Source organism: Oncorhynchus gorbuscha, linkage group LG04 (assembly GCF_021184085.1).
Source record: "Oncorhynchus gorbuscha isolate QuinsamMale2020 ecotype Even-year linkage group LG04, OgorEven_v1.0, whole genome shotgun sequence".
NCBI lineage: Eukaryota > Metazoa > Chordata > Actinopteri > Salmoniformes > Salmonidae > Oncorhynchus > Oncorhynchus gorbuscha.
The window spans coordinates 38,255,905-38,270,162 of NC_060176.1; the positions used below are offsets into that span (position 1 = coordinate 38,255,905).

The 14,258-nt window shown below is 43.4% G+C and overlaps 1 protein-coding gene across 2 annotated transcripts in view; it reads left to right on the forward strand.

Moving 5' to 3' along the window:
* LOC124034040 (serine/threonine-protein kinase TAO3-like) overlaps positions 1-14,258 on the forward strand; it is a 96,147-nt gene that overhangs the window by 56,154 nt on the left and 25,735 nt on the right. For both annotated transcript variants that reach the window (XM_046346737.1, XM_046346738.1), the window contains exons 3-8: positions 5,122-5,349; positions 7,245-7,316; positions 7,948-8,049; positions 8,595-8,640; positions 9,318-9,414; positions 13,201-13,314. In XM_046346737.1, the coding sequence (XP_046202693.1) occupies positions 5,218-5,349; positions 7,245-7,316; positions 7,948-8,049; positions 8,595-8,640; positions 9,318-9,414; positions 13,201-13,314 (563 nt within the window). In that variant the 5' untranslated portion in view covers positions 5,122-5,217. The remainder of the gene's footprint in view (positions 1-5,121; positions 5,350-7,244; positions 7,317-7,947; positions 8,050-8,594; positions 8,641-9,317; positions 9,415-13,200; positions 13,315-14,258) is intronic.

Here is a 14,258-nt window from a genome sequence, read left to right on the forward strand (position 1 = left end):
GTCCCATGAGTGAGCATGTGGCTTATTCATTTTCTCCATTTCTATCTCGGACCCTCTCCCCTCTCCTTCTATCACTGAGTGGACAAAACATTAGTACTGACTGGGTGAATCCAGGTGAAAGCTATGATCACTTATTCATGTCACTTGTTAAATCTGTCTAAAAGACCAGTTAAAGAATGAAGTCTTGAGACAATTGTGACATGGATTGTGTGAATGGGCAAGACAAAAAGATTTAAGTACCTTGGAACGGGGTATGGTAGTGGGTGCCAGGCGCACTGGTTTGAGTGTGTCAAGAACTGCAACGCTGCTGGGATCCTCACCCTCCACAGTTTCTCGTGTGTATCAAGAATGCTCCACCACCCAAAGGACATTCAGCCAACATGACACGCTGTGGGAAGAATTGGAGTCAACATAGGCCAGCATCCCTGTTGAACACTTTCGACACTTTGTAGAGTCTATGCCCACGACTGAGGCTGTTCTGAGTGCAAAAGGTGGGTGCATCTCAATATTAGGAAGGTGTTCAGAATGTTTTGTGCACTCAGTGGCTTTGAAACCTTTTGAAACCCCTACCACGTGGGTAAAATCACTGATGCTCTCTCTCTTGTGCGCTCTTCTCTCTCTTTTATTTTCTCTCTTTATCTCACCTCTCTGTCTCTGTCTCTCTGTGTTCTTTTATCTGGCGGTAGCTGTCTATCCAGATTGAGCGAGGGGCTTACGTCAGGTTTTATTTGAAGCTCTTACTGGGGAGCCCGACCAGGATGATGCAATGAAGAGACACACACACACACACACACACACACACACACACACACACACACACACACACACACACACACACACACACACACACACACACACACACACACACACACACACACACACACACACACACACAGTGTGTTTTCCCTGTTGGCATGTCGGAAGGGCCAGTGAACGATTGCAGGATGTTTGAATACATTATGATTTTCTATAGCTAAAGGGTGTATTTATCGTTCTACGTAAGGTCTATAACAGCAGAGGCCAGTAAGAAACATGGCGCCTATTTAATTCAGAACAATCTGACCATGAACTGAGAGGTTGCCAGTAGTTTACTCTCTGATATCAGTGGTGGAATGAATCAACGTTTTTAAAAACGTCTAACCCATATTTTTCACAGGTTTTGCAAAGCAGTAATTATGTAAGTTGTATGTGTGAACTGAACTTTAGTTTAACAGAGTAACGCTTCATTCTAAAAAGCAACGGTTCCTTGTGTATCCTTTAGGGGTTCTTCAAATTGAAACTGTGGGGGAACCCCTATAAGTTCGAAGAACCCTTTTAATGGGTCCTCGAACCATTTGAATAACCTTTTGCGGCTCATTTTTGAACTAGCCCCTTCACCTAATTATTATTGTTATTATTCATAGTAATATGCATAACACTAATATCAATAACACAATATTTGAGTTGTCAGTGTTTAATGATTTTAGTGGCAAAGCAGAATAAAAAATCAAAGTATGAGGTAAACTCCCAGCAGGGCCCCAAGTCCAATGGGTATATCCACTGGTGTGTTGCTATTGATGTTCTCCGCATCCATAGCCAGAATGATTTTTGCAGTGCACGGTGAATCAAACGGGCTTCCTGTTATATTCATCAGAGGTGTAGGGAGGGTGAAGTCTGTGAATCCCCAAAATAGTCATTATACAGATCATTAACAAAATATGCACACGACAGCATTCATACCTTGTGAATGAAAAAAATAAAATGTTTTGATAATGTTTTTCACCTTGTCCATAATGTAACAGGCCTACGGGATGAGGTAAATGTGATCTGCATAACATACCAATAGACATACCTCTTGTGTGCCTCCTCGTCTGTATACCTACAGACACAAAAGTGAGCAGTTCAGTCATCCTCACCCAATACAGCTAGCCTTCAACACATTCTTATAGCCTACATATTCTTACCTCTTTGTTGGTTGATATCCATTGAATTGTGTCCTTTTTTCTATTAAAAAAAAAAAAGATTGGCACAAATATAAAAAGATCGATGGTATCATCATAAAAAGATATCAATTTGGACATACATGGGACAAACCTTAAATTGAGGATATCTTACAAATGTTCAGTTAAGTGCCTGCGCCTGTTGTTCTTTCAACTTCAAATCCAAATATTTCAGTTGGGCAGTTAGGTTCCTGCAAGAATCCCCAACAACTAAGGAGGTTCCTTGATGAACCCCACCTCCTATAGGGTTCTTGGAATAACCTTTTTGGGGGGCAATTTTCAGTGCCAAGAACCCTAAGGTTCTTCAAAAAAACTGAGAGGATCTTTTTGAACCCATCATGTTTTGAGTGTATAGCAAGAATCTAACACAATGCACAGTATTGTAATGTACACATTAGAGCCCTTGTACCCAGGCTGTCATGCATCGAGAAGAGGGCACAACAAAGCCTAGGAGACTGAAAAGATTTGTCATTGGTCTTCAGATCCTCAAATGGTTCTACAGCTGCACCATCGGGAGGATCCTGACTGGTTGCATCACCAACTGGTATGGCAACTGCTCGGCCTCCAACCGCGTACGGCCAAGCTTCCTGCCGTTCAGGACATCTATACCAGGCGGTGTCAGAGGAAGGCCCAAAACATTGCCAAGGACTCCAGCCACACTAGTCATAGACTATTCTCCCTGATACCACACGGCAAGCGGTACCGGAGCGCCAAGTCTAGGTCAAAAAGGCTTCTTAACAGCTTCTACCCCCACGCCATAAGACTCTTGAACAGTTAATCAAATGGCCCCCCCATTTTTATGCAGCTGCTTCTCTCTGTTTATTAACTATGCATAGTCACTTTAGCTCTACTTACATGTACATATTACCTCAATTACCTCGACTAACCGGTGCCCCCGCACATAGACTCTGTCCCGGAACCCCCTGAATATAGCCTCACTACTGTTGTTTTATTGTTGCTCCTTATTTATTATAATTTATTTTTTCTCTTATCTGCATTGCTGCTTGTAAGTAAGCGTTTCACTGTAAGTATTCCACGGATGTGACAAATACAATTAGATTTTATTATGGATACTTCCTACATATCCTATCTGTTTTTCACACCGTAACGTCCTCAAACTCAACTCTGGACCTCGAAGACCGTTTCACTGCATTTCTTTCATTGTTCCTCTCTAATCAGGGACTGATTTTTGACCTGGGACACCAGGTGTTTGCTATTACCCATTTAATACCCATCGAAAAATGAAATTCAAATAATAATAAAGGAGGCGACAAGGACAAAACAATATAACTTGAAACTAACGTAAACCCCCTACAGTGGTAACAAGGTTTTCAGATATATTTTTGTATCTGGAAAGAAGACATAACTCTTTAATAAGAAGAAACTCGTGAGAATTATGATGACGATGTTGAGTGTCTGTGTGTGTTCCTGTCTCTGCCTGTGTACACCGTGTTTTTCTGCCTGTGTAAAAAAAAAAAATGTATGTGCGTAATCACGTGGCCCTCTGCTCTCTCTGTCTGTGTGTCCGTCCCTCCCTCCAATGAGATTAGGGGTTCTCCCATGGAAGTCATGGATGTTGAAGGCTGACCGCAGTACTGCAGGCATTGTTAGCAGAAAACAGGATCCCCAATTATAGTGAATGGAAAAAAGTAAATCTTCGTGTAAATTAAAACAATTAATTGAATACAATCATGATACCAATAATTGCTTTAAATACTCCAGGTGTATGTCCTTGAACCGATTATTTTAAAATTGAACACAGAAGATATAAGGATAATTTAGTTGCAAATACCAGCCTGCAGTACCCCAGTCGGCCTTCAACTTTAGTTACTCAATGAGAGGGGGCAGCAGTGAGCTAGCCTGCAACGTCACTTCCTGGAGTAGCTCAAACTGCGCATGTTAAGTGTCCATGAGATGCCATCTTAACTGACTTAATTTGGCTTCAATGCGCTATTGAGTCTTCACATGGGAGGAATGGTGTCACGTGATCGATGGCATTGTTCATTTATATATACAGTCATTGGTGTGTCACTAACTGGAACAAAGCTCAGGCTATATGTCACATGTTTGGTGGCCCAGCTGCAGTCTGGTGATTCACAACAGCCATACCTGCTGCTGCTAGCCTGTGCATCTGAGTGTGTGTGTGTGTGCGCATGTGTGGAAGTGATGCACCAATGACTCACGGTGATCGAGCTGTCCAGTTTGTGTGGGTCTGTGAGTGTATGTGTGTGTGTATTTTCCTCCAACTGTGTGTCTGATCTTCTGCTTGGATGAGCAACAGGAGCAGACAGTGAGCAGTCCATGCCTTACCATCTTCTTCTGCCCCCTAAACCCTGCCAACTGTTCATGTGACATACACACACATTCAGCTTGTAATTCCTAGAAAGAATCAGGTTATATGGGGATGAGTAGGATATGGGAGCAGACAAGGTTGTACCGATTCAGACTGTGTGTATGTGCATGTTTGTGTTGGTCTTTAGGTCCTGATTGTAAATGTAATCTCTATGCTGTGTGTAGGCGTCCAGTAACTCCATCATACACGTGTCTGTGTGTGTGTGTGTGTGTGTGTGTGTGTGTGTGTCTGCTACATGGATTGTGCCTTTCCTGACAAGCTGCTTAAATACCAGCCCCTCATGTCACGCCTCGGCTATCAGTGCAAGCTCGCTGTCCCGGCCATGTTCACAGGCTGATAGTACGTGACCTTCAGATAGCAGGCCTGCATAAGACGAAGCAGCTAGCAAGTTACTACTCGGTGTCACCAGTTATGGGCAGCATTGCTGTGTGGAGACGGTGCTATTTGTTTCCTTAGGTGTCCAGATGTCCCTGTCCTGAAATGTTTGAATGCTTATTGTATGAATTATGATTTGTGGATTCATAAAGTATTTAAAATTGTGTGTGTGTCTTCCAACCAGGTAGTGATCATAAATGCTGTCTGTCTGCACTGTTACGTCCTAACTTATTACCATCTCTCTCTCTCTCTCTCTACTTTTTGGCATGGGAAACATGTGTACATTGCCAAAGCAAGTGAAATAGATAATAAACAAAAGTGAAATAAATAATAACATTTTTACAGTAAACATTACAGTCACAAACATTGCAGATTCTAGTAACTCTCTCTCTCTGTATGTTTCCTCTCATCCAGGTGGGTATGGTAGATGCCCGGCGCGTGGATGAGGAGCAGCAGCTGCAGTGAGGTGGAACATCGCGGTAACCGCGGTACCGTCTAGCCCCGCCCACCATGCCCTCGTCCACGCGGAAGGGAGCGCTGAAGGACCCCGAGCTGGCCGACCTCTTCTTCAAAGATGACCCCGAGGAAGTCTTCTGTGACCTGCACGAGATCGGCCATGGCAGCTTTGGGGCCGTCTACTTTGTGAGTAGTACCTCAGGGCTGGATACTAAATTAAATTATGTGTAACTCAGAAATTTTAATTTTGTAAATTTAAATTAAAACATTTTATTTTTTAAATGTAACCTTCATTTAACTAGGCATTACTGGGAGATTTTTCACAATACATTTAGTACTTAGATAGAATTTGAAGTTATTGACCAACCATTGAACAGGGCCTATTTCATTTCAATTTCTCAACCAATGGAGATGCTTTCATGGCGATTGTCAATTGAAAGTGCTATTTAGTCCAGGACTGGCCCTGGTCAGTGTGTGTGTTATATGCATTGGGTGAGTGCAATCCCTACTATTCACTGTCAGGATCATGTTAGACATCCAGTCTAGCTGTCTGTGGCTATAGATTTCAGAGTCCAGGGACAAGATCACTCGCTCTCTCAAGGTTGTCTAATAATAACTCTGCTGCCATTTCTGTTAAATTCAGTCTCTGCCGCATTTCTTAATCTGGTCGTCACTAATGACAGAAGGCCTTTAAATCTAAATCAACGCAGAGCGGGAGAGAGGGGAGGATGAATCTGCTAGCACCAATCACTCCATCCCCCCTTCACCCCTCTCATCCCTCCTTCTAGCCCCTCTCCTCCTTTTCCTCCTCCCCTCCCTCCGTCCTCTTTCTTTCAACCCTCCCTCCATCCATCCTTTTCCCCCACCCCTTTCTTTCCACCTCCAACATCCCTTTCCTCCCCCACTCCATCCCCCAGCCTGTCCATATGCAAGGCTTGGGGGGAGAGGGATAAACGGAAGCCTTTCCTCCTAAGACAGCTGTTCTGCGCGTTAAGTGGCGAGGCCAGCTGGTGATGGATGGATGGATGAATGGATGGATAGATAGTAGGGCAGGCAGGAGATTTTACCTGGCCTGGTTGACTGACATTAGAGCTCCTCTAAGTCCAGTCATCTACCGGACAAGGCTACATTCATAGAAATATACTTATTAGAATGGGAAATGGTTTTAAAGTGGCAATCTGGATTCGAGGTCAATGGCTGTGTATCAATAATTTAACATTCCAAAATGGATATACCAATCCCAGAGTAGCCCTTTAAAATGTTCCAGTCAAATTGCCATAGTCTGAAGGGATTTGCCCATTCTAGTAATTCTATTTATATGGCTATGGTACTGTATGTCAGCATGCCACGTGATGAGGACGTCAGTCTTGTCTGGCTGATTTGGCTGGCTAGTATGAAATCCTGGTGCCTTTTTGGTCATTGATACACTTCTTTACCCGCTGTGAGCTACTAGGATAGCTATCTGCAAGTGTTTGCTAGCTGCTGTGGCTAGCTCATAGCTCTACTATGCATTCACATTCCTTCTGACCAAAGGCATGTGTATGGGGGGAAATTACTGAAATGGAATGAGGCACCATCAAAGTTTGTATGAGGAAGCCATCCATGTGTTCTAAAAGCCTTAGGGGTTTTAACACGCGCAATGTGCTAATTACTGTGTGGTTAAGTACCTAGCTCGCTAGCTTCTCTGTTGAGTTGCTTGTTTCCTCTATGCTTGTTTTCTTCTATGCTCATATTTGTAACTACAGGGAGTTTCCTACATATGTTTAGTATTGGCATGTTTTGAGGAGACATTTGATTCTTGTTTCCCATTTACCCTCATTTGACCCAGAGCCATATATAGAGTGGCTACATCTCAGTCATATGACCCACTTTGACCAGTTTTTGGCTACCAACTGGATTCTAGCCAGCTGTTAAATATAGGCCTATATCCTGTATCCAGACTACAGCTGTGTGTTTCTATGAGAAATGCCTGTTCTCACATTCACCTTTCTCTCTCGCTCTACATTTCTTTTCCCTCCTCTCACTCACTCTCCTCCTCTCCTCTCTCTTGCCTACTCTCACTGCCCTCTACTCTCCCTCAGGCCAGAAACTCCTACTCCAACGAGGTGGTGGCCATCAAGAAGATGTCCTACAATGGCAAACAGACCACCGAGGTGAGAGGACTGCAGCCTTTTGCTCACTTTAAACACAAGTTGAACTAATTTAGCACTCTGTCTGCTTTATCAGTCACACCTGAGGCCTTGAAACGGAGGTTAAACAAGATGAGAGGACAACTAATACAAATGTTTTGAACTCCCTCTCAAACTCTTCCCTCTATGGCCAATGGGACGGTCACAACTCAGGACTTGAAATGGAGGTTCAACATTCCATGGGCAGTCCCTTCCTCTGGCCGCTATGATGGTCACAACTTGGTATCTTTTAAATCACAACCTGGCCACTGGAATGGTCACAACTTAGGCCTTGTAGCAGAGGTCAAATGAGACGAGAACAACTAACACAAACACTTTGAAATTACACACTGTTCCCACTCTGGCCACAGTATGGTCACACCTAAGGGCTTTAAACAGAGGTTCAACATTCCCTGCGATCCACAAGGCCTTGGGTTGGGGTCAAGGGTTGGGTTCAAACTCCTCTCTTGTGTAAATGGAACTGACCTATCCATAAACCCACTGCCCTGGCCAATATGTCATGGCCAACATGCTGTGAATAGGGCTCTTTGCAGATGTGTTGATGTTGTTGACTCTTACACTCTCTCTCTCATTCTCTCCCTCCTTCTCTCCTCAGAAATGGCAGGACATCATTAAGGAGGTCAAGTTTTTGGAACAGCTGCGCCATCCAAACACAATTGAGTACAAAGGCTGCTACTTGAAGGATAACACTGCCTGGGTCAGTGGAGTGTGGCAGAGCTGCAAGGGAAACCACTTTTCCCCCCCTCTTCATCAGGCTGCTTCTATCTTTCTTTCAACTCTTTCTTTCTTTTCATCTCTCACTGACTCTCTTTCTCATAATCTCGCTCATTCTCTTTCTCTCTCGGTCTCACCATTTTCTATCTTTCCCATTTTTGTCTCTCTCTCATCCCTCTTTTGCATAGTTTCTCTGATGCTCTGTCTTTCACCATTTGTCTCCTTCTCTAAAACCTCCCTTTTACAACATGGTTTATGTCATGACCTTTTAGAATATGCACCAACCACTTCCAGTGTAAAAGTCGTTAGGAAAATCTCTTTGCGCTTGACAGCACTTTCTCTAATTTTTTGGTTTCCACCACCTCTGCTATGATGGTAATAAATGAGGCCTTCCTTGTTTTTGTCTGAGTCATTATATAATAGATATTTGGGGTTGTTGGCCATTTGTTTAAGGAGGCAACTCTCAATCTTGTGTGTGTTTTTGGGTGTCCACTTGTCTCTGACCTATGACCTTTCTGTCTCTTCCAGCTGGTGATGGAGTACTGCCTAGGCTCCGCATCAGATTTACTAGAGGGTGAGTAGTAAACACACATCCAGCGCGCACACACACAAACACACACACATACTTATTCACCTAAACACACACAGTTCATTCAAAGAGAAGTTACAAAATCGCAATGAGAATATCGGGGTTCTTTTTGAGCATGTGCTTTATACACCCATTAGTAATGCAACATTCATGGTAAGCAAGGAACCTTTTCTCTAAACAGGGTGTGTAATATTCCACTGTGAATGTTCCTGTTCAGGGTCTCCAAATATTCTGCACCTTGGCCTACGTGATATATTTAGCACTTCTGTTTGTGTGCCATGACAGTTGGCTGGTTTTGACCTATTTGTGTGTGTGTGAAGCACTTCTGAAATTCCTCCACTGTAGTTCTGCTTCCTTCGACTCTAAGGCAAGGCGTCGCTCTGCTAGCCTGGTCCCAGATTTGTTCGTGCTGCCTTGCCAACTCATATTGTCATCAAGTTGGTAAGACCGCACAAACAGATCTGCGGCCAGGCTTTCAGAGCAGCAATCCACCCACCGGGAATGTGTTTTATATAACCCTTTTATCCCAACCCTGTTAGACTTTACACATTTAACAGATGCTTCTGGGGTTCGTTGTTGTGTGTCATATCAGGAAGGGCAGATTGCTTGTCTCTAGAAAGCACTGACGCTTTTCCCCCTTGATGTATTTTCCTCCATTCCAGTTCATAAGAAACCGCTCCAAGAGGTTGAAATTGCTGCCATAACCCACGGTGCCTTGCTAGGACTGGCTTACCTCCATTCCCATAATATGATTCACAGGTGAGCTTCCGGTCTACCTGTCTTCCCATCTTCCCCCTCGTTAAAATGTTTGTCATCAACATCTTAAATAAGCCCCCCCCCCCGCTTCTCCTTCACCCAAATCCAGACAGCTTATGTTCTGAAAGAGCTGAAAAATCTGGATCACTACAAATCAACTGGGCTAGACAGTATGGACCCTCTCTTTCTAAAACTATCAGCCAAAATTGTTGCTACCCCTGTTACTAGCCTGTTCAACCTCTCTTTGATTAGAAAGCTGCCGGGGACACTAGACCCAAACTGTTACAGACCTATATCCATCCTGCTCTGCCTTTCTAAAGTCTTTGAAAGCCAAGTTAACCTCTAGCGACGAGCAATCCCGTATCCGGGAGTGTAATAGCCTCAAGCACATTACCATAACGCAACTTTTCCTATTCATGAAAATCGCAAATTAAATGAAATAAATAATTTCAAACACAAGCTTAGCCTTTTGTTAACAACACTGTCATCTTAGATTTTCAAAATATGCGTTACAGCCAACGCTAGACAAGCATTTGTATAAGTTTATCATGGCATAATGCTATGCTAGCTCTGCTGGCAGCAGGCAACATTTTCACGAAAATAAGAAAAGCAACCAAATTAAATCATTTACCTTTTGAAGAACTTCGGATGCTTTCACTCAGGAGAATCCCAGTTAGATAGCAAATGTTCCTTTTTTTTGTAGGCGAAATAACTCCCGTTTTGTTCATCATGCTTGGCTGAGAAATCAACCGGGAAATGCTACCATTACAACGGCAAACTTTTTTCAAAATGAACTCCATAATATCGACAGAAACACGGCAAACGTTGTTTAGATCCATCCTCAAGGTGTTTTTAACATATGTATTCGATAATATATCCGTTGGTTTCTCATAAGAAACGATTGGAAAAATGGCTACCTCAGTATTTTACGCAAGGTTTTCTCCGGGAGACACCATGCGACCACTCGCCCTATATGGTCTCTTACAGCCATTCTCCAATGGAAATGCCTAAAAAGACGTCACAATGCTGTAGACACCTTGGGGAAAACGTGGAAAACGTAAGCTGACTCCGAGCTCCTTCACAGCCATATAAGGAGTCATGAGGCGGTTTCAAAAAATGCTGCATTTCCTGATTGGATTTTTATCTGGGTTTCGCCTGTAACATCAGTTCTGTGGCACTCGCAGACAATATCTTTGCAGTTTTGGAAACGTCAGTGTTTTATTTACAAAGCTGTCAATTATATGCATAGTCGAGCATCTTTTCGTGACAAAATATCTTGTTTAAAACGGGAACGTTTTTCATCCAAAAATTAAAAGAGCGCCCCCTATAGCCAACTAGTTAACAAACAGTTCACCGACCATTTCGAATCCCACCGTACCTTCTCCACTCCTCTTCTCTGGTTTTCAAGCTGATCATGGGTGCACCTCGGCCACGCTCAAGGTCCTAAATTATATCATAACCGTCATAGATAAAAGACAGTACTGTGCAGCAGTTTTCATCGTCCTGGCCAAGGCTTTCGACTCAATCACCGCGTTCTTATCGGCAGACTCAATAGCCTTGGTTTCTCAAATGACTGACTCGCCTGGTTCACCAACTACATCTCAGATAGAGCTCAGTGTTGTCCAGACCTCTGGCAGTCTCTATGGGGGTGCCAGAGGGTTCAATTCTCTGGCCTATTCTTCTCTCTGTATATCAATGATATCACTCTTGCTGCTGGTGATTCTCTGATCCACCTCCTACGCAGACGACACCATTCTGTATACATCCTGACCCTTCCTTGGACACTGTGTTATCAAACTTCTAAACGAGCTTCAACGCCACACAACACTCCTTCCGTGGCCTCCAACTGCTTTTAAATGCTAGTAAAAGTAAATGCATGCTCTTCAACGATTGCTGCCCGCACCCTCCTGCCCGCCTAGCATCCCTACTCTGGATGGTTCTGACTTAGAATATGTGGACAACTACAAATACCTAGGTGTCTGGCTAGACTGTAAACTCTCCTTCCAGACTCACATTAAGCATCTCCAATCCAAAATTAAATCTAGAATCGGCTTCCTATTTCGCAACAAAGCCTCCTTCACTCATGCTGCCAAACATACCCTCGTAAAACGGACTATCCTACTGATCCTTGACTTCGGCGATGTCATTTACAAAATAGCCTCCAACAGTCTACTCAGCAAATTGGATGTAGTCTATCACAGTGCCATCCGGTTTGTCACCGAAGCCCCATATTCTACCCACCACTGCGACTTGTATGCTCTCGTTGGCTGGCCCTTGCTACATATTCGTCGCCAAACCCACTGGTCATCTATAAGTCTTTGCTAGGTAAATCCCCACCTTATCTCAGCTCACTGGTCTCCATAGCAACACCCACACATTGCACACGCTCCAGCAGGTTTATTTCACTGGTCATCCCCAAAGCCATCACCTCCTTTGGCCACCTTTCCTTCCAGTTCTCTGCTGCCAATGACTGGAAGGAATTGCAAAAATCACTGAACCTGGAGTCTTATATCTCCCTCTCTAACTTTAAGCATCAGCTGTCAGAGCAGCTTACCGATCATTGAATCTGTAAATAGCACATCCTCACCTCATTCCCATATTATTATATTTTTTGCTCTTTTGCACCCCAGTATCTCTACTTGCACATCATCATCTGCACATCCATCATTCCAGTGTTAATGCTAAATTGTAATTATTTCGCCACTATGGCCTATTTATTGCCTTACCTCCCTAACCTTACTACATTTGCACACACTGTACATATATTTTTCTATTGTGTTATTGACTGTACGTTTGTGTAACTCTGTGTTGTTGTTTTTGTCTCACTGCTTTGCTTTATCTTGGCCAGGTCGCAGTTGTAAATGAGAACTTGTTCTCAACTGGCCTACCTGGTTAAATAAAGGTGGGGAAAAAATACAAAAAATAAATAAATGTAAACACTTTTGAGCTCTTGCTGAGACGAGATATGTGGTGCCTCTGGTCTCATTGTTAAGTAATAATGAACTCATCAGAGAGAACATTCTTAGAGTTGTCATCTGCCAACCCTAATCTGTATTTCAATGTGCATTCCAACAGGCCCTTTTCTTGAACATCACTTACGGAGAATGTTATGTGAAACCTTTATCATTTTACCACCATGGCCCATAAAGACAAACATTACTGTTTTATCATGTTAAAAGTTCTGAAACCGAAAGGAAAGAAAAATATATATTTATTCACCACATAAATTGTGAGATTGTATGCCTCCCCAAGTACAGGCCTAAATAAATGTCTGCTCCTCTCACTGTTCAGCTGAGCTCAAGGAAAGGCCTAAATAAATGTCTGCTCCTCTCAATCTTCAGCTGAGCTCAAGTACAGGCCTAACTAAATGCGTGCTCCTCTCACTGTTCAGCTAAGCTCAAGTACAGGCCTAAATAAATGTCTGCTCCTCTCACTGTTCAGCTGAGCTCAAGGAAAGGCCTAAATGTCTGCTCCTCTCACTCTTCAGCTGAGCTCAAGTACAGGCCTAAATAAATGTGTGCTCCTCTCACTGTTCAGCTGAGCTCAAGGAAAGGCCTAACTAAATGCTTGCTCCTCTCACTGTTCAGCTAAGCTCAAGGAAAGGCCTAAATGTCTGCTCCTCTCACTGTTCAGCTGAGCTCAAGTAAAGGCCTAAATAAATGTGTGCTCCTCTCACTGTTCAGCTGAGCTCAAGGAAAGGCCTAAATAAATGTGTGCTCTGAACCATATCCCACCACCCTATTCTAACCCTGTTTGACGTGTCATCGCTTATTTTTTTTCTCTCTCCAGAGATGTGAAAGCTGGAAACATCCTGCTAACTGAGCCAGGCCTGGTCAAACTGGCAGACTTCGGCTCTGCCTCAATCGCCTCTCCTGCCAACTCCTTCGTAGGAACACCTTACTGGTCAGTACCTACCATTTTGAAGGTAGAGTCAGCGATATGACATAGATGCATAAAGTAAACAGCATAGTGGGTCAATTTCCGCAACAACGAAGAGCGCTGAAGCACGAGGCTCAACTTCTCCGCTGTTTTGGTCCTGTGGCTACCATGTTGTAAAAGTGTGAAGTGAGCCCGTGTACATGCGCATATCCTGTGTTTGACTGTGGGAGCGAAGTCTTGCATCTTGCTCATCCGGTGCTGCTCTTGGCAACATCATTTCACTGAGTCTACCTTTAACAATACCTCAACCCTACACTTTACTGGTCAGTACCTCAACACAGACACAAACACCGTACTGCTCAGTATCACCACACTAACATAATATATAGCTAGCCTAGTAGTATATAACATAGCTTTGCCTCTATAGCCTCTCCTGACAACTCTTTCGTAGGGACACCTTATTGGCCAATATCTTAAAGTCTTAGGGATGAGGTAGTAATCATGTAGGAATACACTGAATGTACAAAACATTAAGAACACTTTCCTAATATTGAGTTGCACCCCCCCATGTAGACTCCAATGTTCCCCACAGTTGTGTCAAGTGGCTGGATGTCCTTTGGGTAGTGGACCACTCTTGATACACACGGGAAATTGTTGATTGTGAAAAACCCAGCAGTGTTGCAGTTCTTGACACAAACCGGTGTGCCTGGCACCTACTACCATACCCCGTTCAAAGGCACTTCAATATTTTCTCTTGCCCATTCACCCTCTGAATGGCAAACATACACAATCCGATTTTCTCAAAGCTTAAAAATCCTTCTTTAACCTGTTTCCTCCCCTTCATCTACTGAAGTGGATTTAACAAGTGATCATAGTTTTCACCTGGATTCACCTGGTCAGTCTATATCATGGAAAGAGTAGGTGTTCTTAATGTTTTGTACACCATGTACATTGTGCCAATGTTAGTG